Below are 20,018 nucleotides of genomic sequence, written 5' to 3' on the forward strand. Positions count from 1 at the left end.
AAAATGTTAAGGAAAACAAGAGAAGTAAATGCAGCAAATTAATCAAAACATTTGCTTTCAGTGTGGATGGCAATACGAAGATGACATTATGGACAGACTCTTGTGATATTGCTTGTGTTTCTCTGTTATACTGTCTATTATTGGCCAGAAGCTTATATTCATCTCTGGAAACGAGCCAGCTTCCGATTAAAAACACTTCCATGGCAGGTGTATAAACTGAACAAATTCTACCATCAACAGAAAGTTAATATTTGGCAGGATTTTTGGATTTTGGGTCTGTTTCCCCTAGCCAGTTCATTAATATAAAGTTTATCTGCCTTCCTTCCCTAGCCCAGAAACAGCAAACAAACTCTCTTTTCCCCCCTGAATCACGCAGCTCCCAATCACTGGTTTGTGTCCCAGGGACTCCACTGCTGCACACAAATCACAACGACCACCACAAAATCCTCAATGCCAGAAAAGCTGGAGAACACTTCAAGTGGGATTAGATGTATTTTCCAGATTTACTGTTGGAAATCCTGGGAAGTCTAGGGATGAACAGCAAGCTAACATTTTAGTTCAGCTTAGTGACTCTTTGAATTGGCCAGTACAGCTGCTGGCTGAGCAATGACTGACTTGAAGCCAGAACGTAAAAATGCAGGGCTAAACAGAGGACAAACAAATAAGAAATGCCACCCTCAGAGTACAAGACTTGAGCTCCTCCAGACAAACCACAGTGTAATGAGATCAGATCCCTCATCAAGGGCATAGTCAGGCTGTACTTCCTGTTCACTGTGACTTGGGCCTACTACTGTGGAAAGGCTGCAAGGCATGTGCTAGAATGCCCTCAAGTATTAAAGGATATATAGAAAATCAGGATTGCTTCCCCCAACTCATCTTTCTTTGCTGAAAGCAAATGATCTCCCAATTCAAGGCATGACTCATACATCTTAATACAGTCTGATGAACAACTACAGTGAACTGCAGGAGGCTCTAAGTGGATACCTCTCCTCCACAGTATTTATTATAGGGCTTACAATTTGTGTCTGCTCTTCCCAAACATCTGGGTCTGCATTAAAATTTCACAGTCCAGTCTTCTTCAAGACACACATGCGTTCAGGTGTGTATTCCTGAACTTCAAAAAAAGCTTGGATGCAGCTGAGGCACATTTCTAACACTCATTTGAACACAATCAAAAGTAAATGCAGTTGTACTCTCTCTTTCAAACAGATAAAATACTTACAAGCAAAAGTTTTACCTATCAGGCTAGCTTGAGGAAATGTGCAAGGACAGAGATTTAGAACTAATCCTTTATAATATGAGAACTATGCTCTCAAGATACTAACCATTAAACATTGAGAGACCTAAGACTGAAAACAAGCTTTCCACTCACCTATATAAATAATTCTGTGGCAAAGAAATTAATCTTGACAGTGCCAGGTCTTACTGACCTCAGTCCAGGACAGCAATAAATACATGTCTACCATAACAAAGTTCTATTTCAGTGAATACTTACTGCTGTTTTGAACATGAACATTTGCATTTCCATCTATTCTTAACAATTAGGAATCTGTGGAAAGCTAAAAACAATTTCAAATGAATTACCAAAGCATAAACTACAGCAGAACTTGCATTTCCCTCTACTGATATGGTTGAGGTGTTTATGCCCCCAAAATGCAGGATGCTATTTGAGGTTTACCCTTGAATAAGACTTTGCACTACAGCTGCACTTCAGATTGTCATTGTGAATGTTCTTGAAAATCACCATGCTATATTAGGTAAGATTTTTCACAAGGTGCCATACATATGGTATAAAGCTGGTATCTTTCAGACTTAATGGTCCCTATACAGGTGAGCCCCAAACAAACGGCACAGCTGAGGACAGGAGCACAAATGGCTCAGGAGATCAGCACTGATCAAAAGCAACCAATGTGGAACACCTTAAGACTTCACACAGCTCTCTTGATGCCTAGGTAGTGCTGAATCAATGTGATTAATTTCTCAACCTTTTTTTTCCATTTAGTAGCCCAAAGAAAAGTAATACTTGAGTAGGCATAGGCAGGCATGTCAGACTTGGGTTTAGTAATAAGCAGCAGAGAACTGTGAAGGCACAGCTTCCTAACTTCCTGGGTCACTCGGGAAACCTCATCTGGGATATGTATATATTTTTGTCAAGAAAGATGACACATGTTAAAGGTTTTGCTTTTTCTCCCCTACTGCCATAGTAAAGAACCATACAGAGCTAAATAAGACTAGGCACATACACAGAGTGACTGGACTGAAGCAGAGGCAGAGTGAAGCATGGCTGTGCTACTGCCCTTTCTGGTTTAGGGCAGAGCGTCGGTGCCCACAGAACTGAGAGAAAGCTGAGCTGCAGGTGGAGGCTGTAAACTAAGACTGCTTCCATCACCAGCACTGAGACAATCAGAGGAAGCTACAGCTAATCACACATCCCAGCATGCAAGACTGTTAACATGAGGTTACTAAAAGAGGCAAACAGAGGACAAGGTTAGAAAACTGTAAAAGCCAATGACTGTTTCACATTGAAGAGTTTATAATAATAGGTCCTGAACAAATTGAAAACAAGAAACTGAATTATGTTCAGATGGTCTGCTCCCAACTAAACCACACTGTGGAATATTTCACAAGGCACTGCTGAAGCATAAACATCCATATCCAGTACAACAATACATTTAGTCTGTAGGAGCAGAGGATGGAGTAAGTTTCTGAGGGAGGTGCAGAGGGTGGACCATGAGCCTAGCCAAGGTTAGATCAGCATTATTCAGTACCAGTGAAAGCTAATCTCAATTTATTACCAAAGGCTAATGCAATATGACCTCAGGTGTGTCCTATGACATGTAAGTGTATGAAAACCTTTGAAAGCAAACCACATTGCTGCAGTCACTCTTGTGCTGCCTCTGCTTGCCCCAAATTGGGTATTTGTGGAACCTGATCAAGTTAAATAGGAATTGTGTTGAGTCCTCATAAAATCTGTTTTATTTAAGAATTATTAAGTTAGAAACTAAGATTGGTTCTTTTTATCTAACAGCATTCAGTGGATTTCACTCATTAGTGTGAAAGGCATACTGTGTTGGAATGTATTGCAAAAGCTTCTGAAGGACATTGTCTAACAATGTGAAGTCATATCTAGGAATACTCTCAAAAGCATTAAGAAGTTTCCGTACAGTCCTAGGATTTGCTTAGGAAGCCATTAATTAAAATAGTCTCTCAAGTATTTTTGGGTTTGACTTTCCATCTAAATAGTGTTTGTTACACTGAAGACAGGGTAACGAAACAAAAACTTCCACCAGTGGTTAAATGAAACAGCTCACCTTCCAAACAGTAACAGTTTGGTTGCAAAGCAAATGGTGCAGTACTTTCACAAATGTTCTATAGCTGAGATGCTATTAAACAACATTTTAGTCCAAGAGTGCCTCTTATTTAAGATTTCTAAATAGAAGGGGAAGGGGGGAAAGGCAGCAATGAAAACAATCAAACTTGCACCCAAATGCTCAAGTCCTACAATGCACAAGGTCATCTTTGCAAAAAAACCTTTGATATTAAGAAGGGGAAAAGCCTCAAAAGAAGTGAAAATTGTGACAAACACAAAGCAGAAGTCACCTCCACTATAAATTAGGAGGTCATTGGCTAACATGCAGAACATTTGGAAAACAAAGGAAAAAAATAGGAGTGAACTATCACACAGGGAGACTGAAAGCCTGACCTTGGTGCAGTGAAGATAGATCATAGGACATTGGAGATTGCAAATACTCTGAGGCATTTTGCTATGGAACAGGCAGTCCAGAAAGCTCCTGTTTGCCCATACTGCCAAGCAGCAGGCTTAGAATGCTTTCTCCTGAGGTTTCTCTTCATGAACAACTACATGCTTTCATGTAATGCACCTCATGTTGATGCACTGTTTCAGCTTCTTCAGACCTGATGCTGGGATATGGAAGTGGCTAGTTTAAGTTTCTCCTGTAGCTCTTAAGAAGCAAAGGATACTCGAGTGCAATTCTCTGTCCTTCTGCTTCTTGATTCTGGCTATTTCTTCCCTATTCCACTACAGAACACTGTTTTTAGTTAGCATGTCCTGATTTAGTTCTATTTTTCATGTGTTAAATATATAAATACTTCATATTCAGCTTGAAGCCATGTGGGCTTCAGCAAATTCCTTACAGAAATCTAACACTGTATTGTTTTGCTGTATGTCTATGCTTTGTTGGGTGGCTTTGTTACTGCTCTTGTTTGAAATCACGATGTCTCTGAATTTGTGTCTGTGGGAAAACTAAGGAACTATCAAAACCACCTGTTCTATTTCTTCTAAATATAACAGCTCTCACCAATTTATCTTTTTCAAAATTATTTGGCACCCAAGAGAGGTCACTCAGCACTTGAACACACTGTAGTACCAAGGTCAGGTGTTAACTAGTAGGGATCATATCCACTAGGAATTTTTTGTATGTCAGCAGAGGAGGCAAAGCTGGGGGAGGAAAAAACTGCAAACCCCAGACCCGAATGAAAAACAAATCAAGACAGACTGCCATCCCTCTCACTTCCCCAATGCATTTGTATACCTTGTGGATCCTTGCTACTGCATCACTCTTCACAGGTACTCCAGCAGCTGACATAACTCCAGCTCATGCAGGATTTAAAAAACCCACAAGGCTTTTTTTCCCTGTATATAAAAAAGCTGCTGTGGACACAAAAATAGAAAAATTATTTCCAATGAACTTTTTGAAAGCAATGTTTTTATCAAAGCCAGAGTTAAAAGGAAGATGTGCTACTGTTTCTCCACTCCAAATAATGGATATTAAAAAGGAGAGAGTGTAAATTAGAGAAATGGTTCCAGCATGCAGAACACAGAGAAGCATTTTTGTGGTGTCTTATGGCAATTTTATCTGTGTGACTAGACTAGAAAACTTAAGTAGGACCCTAGGACTGACCAATGCAAAGCCATGCCCAAACACAGAGCAATGCAGGCTATGCACTGCAGATCATATGAAATGAAATGCACATAATTCTTCAACACAAGCCATATGAATTATCTCCTTCTGAAGGGTCTGAAGTAAATATTGGCAAAACTGAGTTTCAAAGTATGGTGCATTTTGTTCCCACAGTAAAGTCACTGGCAAACCACGCTGGCAACCAAGCTGGAACAGGACTCACGTCACATTGCACAGCCTGTCAAACCTACATAAACACTAAATAACTTCATAAAATAGTTGGAATGCTGATTTTTTTTGGTCATAAACCAGTGTAAGTTATGTGACATGTCATCACTACAATTCAGCTTGAACCATAACAGATCTGAATTTTTCTCTGCTTTTAAAGAATTCCTTGGATTCAAATGGCTTCACTAGTCTGTAACTTGACTGGAAGGATACATCAAGACCTGTACTGCACTGAATTATTACACATGGGAATATTCCTGACCTGCATTACCTACCCAGGTGGAGGTCTCGCAGCACAGGACTAAAGAAGAGCAAACACAGCTCTGCTTAGGTTTCTTTTCAGTTATGAATAACTATGCTCACTCTGCGAGGCTGTGCTAGAACCAAAGAGCTGCCCTGCACATCATTTCATGAACAGGGTCCTCTCCTATGTGCTAGGCCAAACTCGGTGTCCTTATACTAGGATTCTCCGTTGTGAACTATTCAGTGGCACCAAGAGCAACACTAATGTACTATGGTACTTTTCATGGGAAGCCAACTTACCTGGTCCCTCCTTGAAGTGTCTGTGCACTCTGAAAGCTTGAGAAACAAAAATGAAGACTTAGGAGGTCCGCAGTTGCAGGGCTACAATCTCATTGGCATCAGGAAGATTTGGTGGGATAGCTCACAGAACTGCAGTGTCATAATGGACACATATAGGCTCTTTAGGGACGACACCAGGAAGATGAAGAGTTGCCCTTCATGTAACAGAGCAGCAGGAGTGGATGGAGCTCTGCCTTGAGACCTACAATAAACCAGCTGATCCCCTATTGGTCAGAATTAGCCAGCAGACCAATATGGGCACTACTGCACGGGGATGTCTGCTATGGACAGTATGATCAAGCACAAGCAGATGAAGACTTCTTCAGGCAACTGGAAGAAACCTCACACTCACAGGCTGTAGTGGGAGACTTCAATCACCCCCTCTAACTGCTGCTTTTCCATCAAATCTGACATATAGGAATATATGCTTTACTTATAAACAGTTCTAGAGATAACTGGGAAAATTTCTGCAGCCTGTATTCTATATGACGACTCAACACTAGTTTATTTTGAGCTATGTCTCTATCAGCAAAGGTTGAAGGATCAAGCCTCATTTCATGCAGTAAACATAACCCACCTGATAACACTGAAACAGGTTGCCTAGGGAGGTACTTGAGGTCCCTTCCTTGGAGATATTCAAGGTCAGGCTTGAAAGGGCTCTGGCCAACCTGATCTAACGGAGGATGTCCCTGCTCACTGCAGAGAAGGTTGGACCTTTGGAGGTGCCTTCCAACAAAAACCATTCTATGATTCTACACAATCTCGGGGTCACTCCTTTGGATGTGCATTCAGAATGCTGAATGCTGTGACATAAAAGCTTTGCATGTATTTTACAGATAACCAGAACACACGGCACACAAAGTGCAAAGTAGTTTCTGTGTTTGCTGTGTTAGTGAAGAACTACAAGCAAACTAGCTGACTCTGCAAGAAAACAATTACTGCATCATGTATTCATCTTGATTACTACTTGTAACAAACACTATCACATGATTTATTTTGTGAAATTATGAATCATAGAATCAACCCGGTTGGAAGAGACCTCCAAGATCATCCAGATGAAGTTTCCCTTCATGCTGTGGTTATTAACATGTATTATTTTTGTTCTTTCCCCAAAATGTAGTATTTTGGAAATTATTGTGGTAAACCCAGAGATGACAGAAACTTGATTTCAGAGTACAATACTAAAAGGAGAGCAACTTTAATAGTTAACAGCAAGTATTGGCTTTTATGTGACTAAAGCTCAAACTCAATTTAAGAGGTATGATAACCTTTATGAGAAATCTCTGATTTGAACTTGGTGTGAGCTTTACCAAAGAATTAAGCAGGCCATAATTTCACCCCCCAAAAAAGAATTCAGGACCGAAAGTGAAAAAACCGAAGGAATTGAAACCAGCTCCTTTCCTGTTCCCACACATCCGACAGCTGTTCAGCTGCACATTTTGCTACCTAAGACAGCAAAGAAACAGACCTGCCAAATAACATGCCGAGAGAGTGGGTAACTCAAAATGGTTTTATTTCTGACAGTATTATTCAGAATGCTAGGTATAAGTCAAACTAAGTACTGTTACATCCAGTATATGCTGTTTATAGCCACACAATCACAGAGAAATGCTGTGGTTGGCTACAGCATCACTGAAGAACAGCTGAGAGTCAGCTACATCCAGAAGTACTGCAGTGAAGTAAAGATCCATTGGTTTAAGACAGTAGGGTTGTCTGTACAGTAGCTGAGAGATCTTTGAAGTGGTTTAAGACAATGTACTCATCCTATTGCAGAGAAAGAGGACTAACTGGAGGTTTCATCCTACTCCATGTCTCTCAAATCAGCCATCTATATGGAATTCACCTATAGCTCTCACCTTCAATTGTAGGGAACTTCTCCAATGAGCTACAACCTAAGTCCTATCATGGTTCCTAATATGACCTGTTTGGATAGGCAACATCATGTAAAAAAGATTCTGGCACAACTGCCGCACCATACATATGTCAATGACATGTAATGCCCAAAATGCAAAGCAGGCAAGAACACAATTTCTTTGACCAGAATAGAGAGGAACCTTATCCCTTCTTCTGAGCGAGGAGATTTGTTGTTATTCTTAATGTTAACAGAAAACTAAGATGCCTCTTTTCTAGGATGACATTTTCCAGATAGACCATAAGACGTGGTTAATAACAGGAAAAAGCTACATACCCATCAATGCTTTCCAGCACACAGCAGTGCAAAAGCAGTCAGGAATCCTTAGCTGGGAGACAAAAGTTTGCACCTGCGCACAATTTGACTTCAGTGCCTCATGCAGCAATTACTTACACATGCTTTTAAAGCAAAGTAGAACACCAAAACATTCTCCATCACACGAACACAATGTCCAGCTTCCTTTTATTCTACATGGCTTCAACACATTCAGCATCTGTGCAGATTTGGTATTTTATGTTTCTGTGGAAGAACTCCACTGACATGATTAGGCTCAGAGGTAATTCTGATCTACACTAAATTCTCTAGGGAAAGAGCTCTGTTGTAATGGAGAAATTAGATGCTGAAGGTGGGTTAGCTGTGCTGATTCTCTCAAATCTGTGTTATTTTTATTTGCTTATTTTGAAGCACTTCATTCCCACAGAGGCACATATGGAACTAAAGTGAGTAGTAACATAGTAAGCAACAGCTGCAGCCACCTTCTGGCTCACTTCTACTTCTATAGCACCTTTACCAGAGTTGACAACAGAAAACATCAGCAGTCAATCTTGCCACAATCAAGCAATGTTTCCCATTCATAAATGTGCAAATTCTGATATGAAAGCAAAATCTGAAAAGGAAGAACCTTTAAATATACAGTGCAAATGAAACTGAACAAAATTAATTTCCCATTAGAAGATGGCAACAAGCAGTACTTTAGAGAAACTGAGATGGGATTGGAACAGATTACACTACTGTGAAATACAAGGTAGTATTTCAGCTAGTTATGCCTAGCAGCCTGGAATTACAATTCAGCTGCCATCAGTACATTTTCCTGTTTGGAGAGTCTGCATAGAGATCAAAGTATGAACAAATAAATAACACTGGAGAGTGTCTGTTTAAAACACAACCTTTTACCTTTTCTTCTAACTTTATAGGAGTAACTTACCGAGTCCACACAGGAAATCAAATACCTCAGTTTAAGAAAGACTCCGTCTTCTCAGGAATGGCTTAAGGTAAGCATCCTGCCAATCTTCACACATTAAAAGAGATATTTATTTCATATTTGCTTGTTAAACCAGAACATTCACTCCCTTCAGTTCTTGATGGGCAGTCTTGTGATAAGAGACACTTCCACACCTGTCAGTGGAGTGTCATTATGCCTAGAGCTGGTAGCCATAGTTGATCACACTTTGTTATTAATCTGAATTTCTTTGATTACACAATCCTAAAGAGTATACAGTTAAAGACTGAAACTTGTTGAGTCCTTTTGGGTAAAAAGGTCGTATCAGCTTAGACTGGAAAGGTCTACAGCAGGAAAAAAAATTAAAAATAAAAATGGTCTTTGGTTGTTTTCTGTGATGCCAACCCCCCCCCCCCCCCCAGTTTTTATCAGCAGTATTTGTATTAGTAACCCATTCCTTTGAGAACCTAGCTGAACTAGTAAGTAAAGAGAAGGAACAACAGTGAACTTGCAGCATCCTTATTTGACAGTCAGTTAAGAAAGAGCTGTATGTGGAAAAAAAAAATCAAAGATGAAAATTTCCCAATTTTTTCCCAAAGAAACTGAATATAGATGAAATCCCAAAAATTAAGTGCAACAGTGATATTCAGCATGAACTTCTGCCTAACAGGGAAACTGGTAGATTAATTTCAGTTTTCTGACTCCCCAAAGCAACCACAAGACAATTGCCAACAGACAAAATATTTGGATGATCATAAATATGAAAAATGAGAAATGTGGTACAGACAACTCTCAGGAATATTACAGGACAAAAAGGCAAAATGACAATATTTGGACAAGAGCACCACATTTTTGTTATGTCTGCAACTCAGAAAATATCAGATACAAATAATGTCTGTGGGATGTGATAAAAGATTGTGAACATTTGTCCCTGGGTCTGTTAGCTGTTTGTGTGTTATTACATAACCAGTGACCCACGCATGTGGCATGCTAAGTATTTTATTATTTAGTGCACTAACTCAAAAGTTCTATCCAAAGGAAGGACTTTCATAGACAATATTTGCATACCAGATAGGAGAGAGAAATTACTAGTATAATATACCTGTAACAACTCTTCAAAACAAGCTCAGTTCATCCCATCACCTATTTTAAGAGCATTTTGTTGCTGAACACAGAGAAGGACAAGCAATCTTCTTCCCTTACATAAAGTCCCTGACAAGTCTCTTAAAGTAGGAATGTTATGATACACACTATGAGAATAGCAGTACAACACACCAGAGGGAGCACAAGTTTACCTCATCCCAAACTCCTACAAGAGTTCCATGTTCTACAAAAAAATTCCAGAAAAAGAAGGTGGATCCCTTTTCACACAGATTATTTTCCTAAGCAAATTTTCTGTTCCTAATTCTCTATTTTTTTGCCACAACTCACACTGTCAAACCTTGTGGCTTAAGTAATGCTAACTTCTCCACATTGTCTCTAAATCTCTGAAATTCCAATTTGTATGGAAGAAACCCTCAGGGACACTGCAAATTTTTGTGCTTTCATACCAAGAAACTATGCCTACCATTCCTTTATATATTCCTCATACAAACACCACAGATATCATATATCTCATTTCAGCTTTTATTTGGGTATTTTTAAGTTAAGTTGCTCATGTCCATTTTCCATCAATACAAACACTAAAAATTAAGATCAACATTTAAGGCAACATTAGCATCCATGGCAAGCTCAATATGCAAACCTTATCACCTAAGCACCACAGCATCCAAGAATTGTCACAGGTCCCCTACCTCTGTCACACATTCCCTTTCCTTTCTAATCCCACTATCCCACACTACACTCAATAATTCAAGTCAGATGCAAATTCTCAAGTAAGACCTTGTCAATTTTTTTCCAATTTTATTTCTTATGAACTAGGTAATTTTTGCAAAAGGTGACAAAAATGAGTCAGATTTCAGGGTGGAAGTATGCAGTTGATTTATGTTGTGATACCACACGAGATCATAAAAAGAAGGACCTATTTAACATCATTATTGAATGACTTAGTGTGAACATTGTATGTATTTAGCCTTTTAGCAAAGGCTATACACCGAGACTTGTTAGAATGATAATTTTGCTCCAAATTCTGATTTCTTTAGTCTTTAGTGTTACTGTTGAGAAGTGTTAGAGTTAATGATGCTCGAGTGCAACTTTTATGTAAGAATATTTACAAGTATACAAAAGACCACAGTTTTTAATACATCTACTATTCTTAATACAGAGTAGATAATGATTTGTCTTGTGCCCCTGGAAATAATTCAATGTGTGGGTCTTGCTTTCTTCTCTTTTACAGTAAAAGGAAAGGTTTTACTTTTCCTTAAGAGGTGTATTTATTACAAGATGGTTAGCATACATATATCACATAACATACAAGAGTTAAAATTAACTAGTTACAAAATAAGCACTGGTATGTATATTTTCATATAGCCTAAGAACAGGATCAGTATCTTACAAAGTACATATAAAAGTACTTCATATACAAAGGAAAATACAAATGTGCAAACACCATTGTCACAGGTGGAAGTTTGTCAATTGAAAAATGCTAGAAAAATCCTTCATATTTTTGATTTGAAAAACAGCTGCACTTCCTATTGCGTGTGGTGAGAAATTTATGTTCACTTCTGACAAGATACATTAGTTATAAAAAAAAGCACAAACAACTTACGAACTGAAAAATCTTAAGTATAGTCAGTTTGGTTAGGCTGACATTAAATTACAAGCACTGTGTCTGGAAAAATGAGAAAATAGTGAATCCTATATACAAATCTTTTGCAATATTAGTGAGCTATTTAACATATTAACATGTCAAAATAAAAACACTGGCATAGTTACCTATGTATTCTACTCAATGCCATCAACACTTGTCGACTGTAAAATTTCTATTAATTTGGGGCTATTAAAAAAGTTTCTCCGGGATTTTAAGCTGAACACACACGGTTTTATCAAATGTAAAAATCTATAAACAGTCTTCCAATTCATGTGCAAAAAATGTTTAAAAAGTATCAAATCACGACACATCAAACCTGATTATGTACATATTTAATATCTGTAAATGTTAACTAGCTAGCATTGTTCTGCTACAAATAACTTACCTCTGTCCTGCAAAATGTCTGCATTTTCAAGATTTCAGTGCAAGTGCTTGCTTCATTGTTTAGTGCATTATCATGTTTGTTATTTTCTATTTTACAGTGAGCAGAACAGCACATAAATTAACATATACAACTCACATGTGATAGGTCTTTCTTGTACTGAATTCCTAGTTTGTTGTTTTCTTTGTTACGGATAGTGTTGGCCAGTTTCCTTTCATATATCCCATCATGACTGCAAACAGAATCTAAAGTAAAAGTGCTATGATCTTCAGGTAAGCCCTAGAATTTGAAATGCCATTGCAACATTGCAGAAGCACTCAGCAGAGTACAAGATCAGAGAATAACCTGCACACTGAGAAGACACTTGAAAAGTCTGGTATCAGGTAATTTCACTTTTTGTTCTTTAAAAATATCAACCTGTCTAAAAATGTTGGTAATTTGACAAATAGGCCACTGGACTCACAAGCTTCACTTATTTATTTTTAGGAGTTGTAGACATGTTCCCTCTTATTCACAACTAGCCTAGAAATGAGAACATTCTGATAAAAAATATAAATACACTTCCTATGGGAGGGAACATGTCTACAACTTCCCTTGAACAGGTTTCCCAATGCAATAGCTCTGAAATGAGAAAACCAGGATTAGATGATAGTGCAAATACAGCCCACTTTTATAGCTAGGAATTGTACTGACGAAAGTGGAAAACCACGATAAATGGATTATTATTTTTCAAAGTCATCCCTGCAGAAAAAAAATAGCAGTTACAGTGGTTATAATTATTAAACAGAAAAGGAACTTTAGCATAAGATGAACTTTTGCAGCTGAAATGTAAGGGAGGCTGGTTGTCTCAGTAATGTTTCAGAACTTGGCTTCTCACAGGAAGAGGTGCTTTAAATATGTCTTTATTTTCCTTTCTATGCATCTGAAATGCAACTCTGGATCCTATCCATCCACTGTTGAGCACTCTGTGCATCTTGGGCACAGAAATTATACACACGTTTATTTGTCTTCAACTGTAAAGGAAAAATAAGAACATGAAGACAGACAAATTAGCACACAAAACAGTAGAAGAAATCTGCAAACTTCAAAGTGTAAAACTCAGTCTGAACGCAACACTTTTTTTTTTAACTTCTACTGTTGACAGCTGCTAGCTTTGTGAAAGCTTTTTGTCTTGAGTTGGCATGACAGCTTCTTCTTAGGTCACACCTTCAAGCAGGACTGAAAGTAGTAGGTTAAACACACCAAAAAAAGAAAGCTTCCCAGAAAGACCAAGCAAAGATCAAATATACTTACATCAAAAAATGCCTTTTCACTTGCATGTTTTGGGGCTCCAATTGTTGGAGATGCAGGAATCACAGTTTCTACTTCTGCAAGGTCTATGTGTCCCTTGCAGCTTGTATCCTCACCAGAATCATAGTATCTCAGCTAGACAACAAGAGACAAAAACCCTCAAATCTGCTATTTGGATGGAACTTTTAACACTTCTTTGCAGACAGATATTAATACTAAAAAAGTCAAGTGAAATAAATGGAGTTTTTTTGCTGAAGCAATTCAGATTATGATTTTCCAGAATATGTAATGTACTTTTACTTGGCAAAGAAAAATGTTCATGGCAAGACACACTGAGCATACACATAGCCACTATGCTTTCAACATGAATGCCTGAGTTAAGCTTGCTATCAGTTACTGTATTAGCTCTCAGCATCCTAATTGCACTCTGGAAAATACCTTTTCACTCTCTAGATCAGAAAGAATTTTTAGTTCTTTCAAAAACTGAAGAGGTCATATTAAAGGGCAAAATATGCTCCCCACTTAACTCTAGAATGTCAGTAACCAATTATCAGTGCTTTGAAAATATGCTTGTGGTGCACATGTACCACAATCCCCAGAAAATGTGTTCAGCCACTCCCTGGCTTTTTTTATCCTGAGGTGTGAAGCTGGCAAAAAAAAATGCTTGGGCTCAAACAATAATTCCTGACTTTCAGGCTAAAGAAGACTTTCATGATAATGTGCTCAACAGTTATCACTGTTAAAAAAAAAAAACAAACCAAGAAAATATTGAAAATCCTCTGTCCATTCAGAACGCTGTGTTAGCCACAAGATACAGATGATAAATGGAGATAGGCGGTCGATAATGAAATAACACATCACATCTGAAAATAATCACTATTATTTCTAAAATCGAGCTATACAAAAGCAGCAAAGCAGTCATGAAAGAATCCATTACCCAAAAGGTTTTACCTGGTGCTTTGTCACATCCAGCACAAACCAGCGAGGTTTCCAACCTTTCAGCAAGGCTCCTCTTTTGTATAGCGTACCTTCAAATGATCTGCAGGGTACAGAAAATACGAATGACAGGCTATGCCATAATAGGAATGCTAGCCATAAATAAAAGCCCAAAGGGCCACCAACACTTCTTTTACTACAGTAAAGTAAAACGACTTTAAACCAATAGTTTAGTTATTGGCAACTGTCATACGCTAATAAATACTGTTTCAGTACTCTGGATGCAGCTAAAATATGTTTGTGCATATAAAGGAGCAGACAAAGATGAACGGGTATAGGGCCCATTCATCAGGACAATCAAATGCAATCAAAATCACAAAGAAGGAATAAAGTAGTATAAAGATTTTGTGCATACACATGTTTTTTCCTCCCTTAAGGCAGAGACTTGTACCAATGCAATACCAAGTTCATAAATATTCTGAGATTATTTAGCTTACCTATTTTCATCATTCTTTGATGTGAAATGATTGTATAGCGTAGTTGTTCTTCTATCCACTCCATTAGAGGGAGAGATGTTTGTACTCTGTTCCTCACCCTGCCCACTGTCAGGTATTTCCAGCAAAGACCTCTTTTGATAGGAATGTAGATTAGCTGACATCATCCCTGAGGAGCCAGAAGGATGTCTCTGGAGCTAAAAAAGATGAAAATAAAAGCAGGAATACAATGTGTCATACATTGTGGACATTATATTGATAATAAGTGGTATGACGTGCAAGGAAGGAGTCATTATAAAATCAATCTTTCTAATATAGTGCAGCTTCAGAAAAGAAGTCAGAAGGATGGCAATTAGTGCATTTCTTGCACGGAAGGGTTCACATGGTGTGAGAAATCAGTATTTCAGAGAAGTCCTGTATCCTCCAGTGACAAATCTTGAGCAATGTTTCCCTTGCTCTCTCAGAAGCAACTAGAACTAGGCAAGACATTTGGTTACCATAAATTTCCCAAGTTTCTCCAAGAAAGTAAGAGAGGCAAGGGAGGAAAGGAAAAAGAATGTCATTTCCAAGAGCTACTTTATAGATACAAGTCATTTTAGTAGAATCTCAATAACCTGGAAGAAGAGGGATCCTCAATTTGGTCTTACTCTAAATGACAGCATCCTAGAACTAAGAGGTTTTTGTGGCTGACCCTTAGCTATTGCATTCACTTGAGAATACTTACATAACAGCTAAGACAGGAGACTGATATCAGGAGGCATATTTATACCTGCATTTTATTTTCTACTTCCAATTCGCTTTAAAAATCCTCTACTTTGCTAGACTAAACCTTCTAGCTTATGAAATGCACATGAATGACTTTGACAGACATAAAGCATATTGCTTTCCTGAGAACAAGGACCAACCATTACATGGAAGCTGGTAAATGTGAGGAGCCCAGTCTTGAGCTGGTAACTCACAGTGCCAAGGTTATAGGCAAAGCTCACAGCAGAGAGGCAGCCTGTGATTTAGAAACATCTGTATCGTCAGTCACGACTGACAAAATACAAGCCTGAACACCTCCTACCTTTAGAATCTACAATTCAGAAAATCCATTTAGACAGGGCAATATCTTTACTCATCTTTGAAACCCTGTGCTGTCATTTTGGTTGCTTTCAAGAGCCGAGGTGTTTTTTTCCAATAAATAAAGGCTTCTATTTGTGTATTAGTTAAATGCTCACTCTCGTTTTGTCTGTAATGCCTTAATCTACTCTGGAAAAGCAATTAAACAGCACAAGGATAAATATGTTTTCCTACATGCAGAAATACAGAGCCAGTATCATGGGTTAGAACAACACATTCAGTTTTTCAAATGTAGTGTTTTACTCCAAGAATTACAGTCATTTTGTCAGTGCCCCCAGGGTAGCCTATACAGCAGGAACCGAATGAGTCTATTGGATGTATGAACTCTTTTATTACTTACATTGTCTTGTCTGCTGTCATCCTTTAAGTTCATTTTGATCCTTTCCCACAAAAGCTGCCACCTTTCTGGGCTCTGATTTAATTTACTTTCCAACCTTTCGATTTCCTGAAACAAATAACAAGGCTTTTCTTAAGGACAAACATTTCTAACTTATTTTCTGGCAATCGTTTTTATACAACCATTCTCTAGTCAACGCTTCTACACAGGGAACCTTTAGGCCATGTTGCCTAGTAAAGTAAAAACACCTCTGTCGAACCAGCTATAAACCAAAATCAACTACACTTAGAAGCCAAAGGCAACCAACCAGCATCGGCCACATCGTTCTTCTCTGAGAGGTTGGAGGTGCCATTATGCTTTCAATTCTTTTCCAGTTCTGAACACAAAAAATCAACACCAATTGCTAGAAGAGAAAGATGGCAATGACAAGGATGGGCTGTATTTTATAAAAACATTCACAAAGAACAAATTATGTGCTGTGATACCAACACTGCACGTTGCCAACGTTAACATCTACCCTCGTTCATAAAATGTGGTAAAAAGCTGTAATAAAGGAGGAAATGAAACAGAAAGATTTATTCAATCTGCATGCCAAACTGAAACAACATGTTCTTGTTGTGGAACTTGAGCATGACTTATGTTGATAACCCCCAGTTAGGGTTATTTCCTGTTAATATGACAGTGCATGCAAAGTTCAGTAAAAAAACAGGCAATTTCATTAGTTTGTGTTTACTTGTGAACACTCATTGACACATTTCTCATTACTTTGATCTGTTATTCTATACTTCTTGCCATGCTTCCTTTCCATAGTTTCACTTTCAGCAACTATACCATGAAAATCTGATGCTTAATGAAATCAATTAGAAACTCAAGTTTTGCAAATCCAGTTAAGATGGGAACAGAAATGGCCCAAGTCAGAATTACCATGATATATAAATGTCAACTAAACATTTATCTTAGAAACAGGGACAGTAAGTCTCTGACTTTATTTACTTCTACCATACCAAATGATTAAAACTGATTTTGTAATAGTCTCCAATTCCTACTGGTCTCTCAGAACAACAGTTTCTTCAGGAAATTGCTACTGATTCAAAGACTTACAGAAAATGATGGTATTATTACAGGAAGAAAACATTTTGGCCTGATAATCAGCTCCTGAGCTAAATTTTGAACTCTAGAGTGCAAATAAAAAAGCCAACATTTGACAGCATAACCACTGCAAAAATATTTCTACAACTGATCTCTGCTGAAGGTAATTTTAAGAAATTTTGCTTAGAAGCATGAGTTTTAAATACTGAAGCTAAGTGAAGGCCACATACACATTATTTACTATGGGGGACCCTTTTCTACCAAGAAATAAAACCAGAATGGTTTTTATCTAGAGTATCTTCACAGGTGGACACAGAAATAAGGCCTGACGAACACAAGACAGACTAAAGGCTTCTCCAGATTACTTTTCCCTCTTTTGAAGTGCTGAGTGTCCACCACTTCCTGATGGGATACACACAACTGAATCAGTATGCAAAAGGCTTTCTAAATTGCTGCAAAATGTTAAAAGCTCTTCTGTGCTAAAAGTTAGTCAGGTTTTAATCTGATCGTTGTCTTCCTGCCCTAATATTGACTTCTGAATCTGTCTCTGCAAAATCTGGAAGTAACTGAAACTTGTTACTTAGCAACTGGGTCACATTCCTTTGTTTTTGGCTCCACAATGAAGAGTGGTTCCAGAACTTACAATGAAAAGCTCTCAACAATTTCCTATATATAACTTGAAAAGGTAGGAATAAATTCTCCTTTAATAAACTCCATGTAAAAAACTTACATGGTGATCAATCACTAAGATTTACTCTTGCCCCTTCAGTTTTAAATATTACTGAAATAGTTAGATGTTTTCTTTCCATGTGTGGAATGGACTATGAATAGCTGCATTTCCTCAAAAGAAAAAAATCTTCATCTTTCTGCTTCATCTCCTGTTGTTGAGACTTATGGGTGCAGAATTCAGTATGTATTAAAAACAAAACCAAACAATGGTTGTAACAGTTACATGAATATCCATTTCCTGCAATAGTAATTAGCCTTATTTGTGCCTCTCTGAACACGTATCTGCAAAGTAATCTGCTTTGTAATATTTGAATGGCACAGACAGGACCCTTTTTAATGCAAAGCTGTTTACCAGCTAGAAATGCCCAGCATAGACTGGTGTATGGCATTGTTCTTCCCCAGACACAGGACTCTGCACTTCCCTTGGACCACTCAGACAAGTTAGCTCATTTATACTGTATAGCAATGTGCTCACATCAAAGGATCATTTGAAGAGCGAGTCTATATGAGAAACATTGAGAATTTGAACACCCTAGCTCATATTTGTTAGCTCCCTCTGATGTGGCAGAAGTTAATCGAGCTTTATACAGAAATCTGCATTTTGAGATGTGTTTATCATCTGTGATTTTAAAAAGGTTTCATTTAGGACTACATAAATGAATTCTGCAGATTGGTTAACTTCCTAAAACTCATAACCATAAAGATTTACGGAAACCATGGAGCCATCACAAACATCTGACTGAAGGTGGATTGTTATGAACCCAACCCACATTAGGCCATTTATTGCTAATAAATTACGTGTTTTGCTCTAAATAGAAGAGCACCACATCCTACTAAGGAAAACTCTGAATTAGGACACTCAATAACTTCTGTTTCACCTTTACATCCTGAAGAGTTTTAAACTGAACAACATCTTTAGAACAAACAAATTCAGGCTTATCATTATAAACTAGGGAGAATCAATCTTCCCCAGTAATTTAGCATTGCTAAATATGGTCTCAGTTCAAATATTTTTTGGATACCAACATGTTCTCAATGGATTTATGATTAGAGAGAGGTCTTTCTCCTACATCAGCAATAGCCCTAAATTAACAACTTGTTTTAAAAGAAAGTTCACTTTGCTTTTAAACTGAGAAGAATATTTTTGTAACCTTTATACAACCTCTTCAAAGTTTTCCACATGTCCTTCTCCATTGCTATCTTTTCTTACTATAATCTAATTCTCAAAAACCATTTAACTTTATAAACTTGAACCATGTATCTTTAGAGTATAGTATGGATAATTTTACTGTTCTATAGCAGCTTCTCACAGCTGGATGTGGACAGTTTGCCATCTACCTCAGGAAGAATATTATCGCTTGATTCCTGCTGTACCTCTGGCCTCTAGTTACCTGATACGAAAACTCAGGGTTTTGGCTCAAGAATCTCTGGTATTATGCCTGCTGAGAAACTTTTCTTTCTTTGCATTTGTGAAGTTGTAAGCTCTGAGAAGTTCTAGCTACCTTATTTTGAGTCAAGGGGAGTTTTACAAGTAGATTCTATTTTTTAGTTAGCTATCATTTCTGTGTTTCATCAGTTACAATTGAAAGGAATGCACCAAAAAAAAATGTTTGGGGGAATGTGCTAGAAGCAACTCTATCCTCAAGGACCACTAATCCATCTAGAAACATCCTGCCTTGAGACTTTGCTAAAAATCATCATTCACAGGAGTTTGGGGACATGGAGCACGTCACAATTTCCCAAGCACTGCAATATCTGGCTCCAAAAATTCTAGCTCTAATTCTACAGTAGTCTGCAATTAGTTTTGAAAATATAAAACATGTATATACTGATACAAATCTAAATATGTGGCTTTAAACAATAGCTTAAGTTAGGATGGTTAATTATCTATAATCAACCAACATACATTTAATAAAATACAGATGTTAAATCATTCTAAATAACTACAACAATTATCATGATCATAGGATCCCTTTTCATCTTTTAATGAAGAAAGAACAAAACCTAAGCAGCCTACATGAGGCCAG

At 37.8% G+C, this 20,018-nt stretch overlaps 1 protein-coding gene and 1 long non-coding RNA gene across 8 annotated transcripts in view; one reads left to right on the plus strand and one right to left on the minus strand.

Annotated features, from left to right (window-relative positions):
* LOC135186196 (uncharacterized) overlaps positions 1-20,018 on the plus strand; it is a 69,610-nt gene that overhangs the window by 35,310 nt on the left and 14,282 nt on the right. Inside the window, exon 3 of the long non-coding RNA XR_010306755.1 lies at positions 8,838-8,915. This is a non-coding gene — a long non-coding RNA (uncharacterized LOC135186196). The remainder of the gene's footprint in view (positions 1-8,837; positions 8,916-20,018) is intronic.
* The window catches only part of SBF2 (SET binding factor 2), a 195,226-nt gene continuing 185,676 nt past the window's right edge, over positions 10,469-20,018 (minus strand). For all 7 annotated transcript variants that reach the window (XM_064163718.1, XM_064163720.1, XM_064163723.1 and 4 more), the window contains 5 exons: positions 16,177-16,281; positions 14,718-14,911; positions 14,236-14,323; positions 13,288-13,419; positions 10,469-13,007 (listed from right to left, as the gene is read on the minus strand). In XM_064163718.1, the coding sequence (XP_064019788.1) occupies positions 12,909-13,007; positions 13,288-13,419; positions 14,236-14,323; positions 14,718-14,911; positions 16,177-16,281 (618 nt within the window). In that variant the 3' untranslated portion in view covers positions 10,469-12,908. The remainder of the gene's footprint in view (positions 13,008-13,287; positions 13,420-14,235; positions 14,324-14,717; positions 14,912-16,176; positions 16,282-20,018) is intronic.

The sequence above is a fragment of the Pogoniulus pusillus genome, chromosome 24 (assembly GCF_015220805.1).
Source record: "Pogoniulus pusillus isolate bPogPus1 chromosome 24, bPogPus1.pri, whole genome shotgun sequence".
Taxonomy (NCBI): Eukaryota; Metazoa; Chordata; class Aves; order Piciformes; family Lybiidae; genus Pogoniulus; species Pogoniulus pusillus.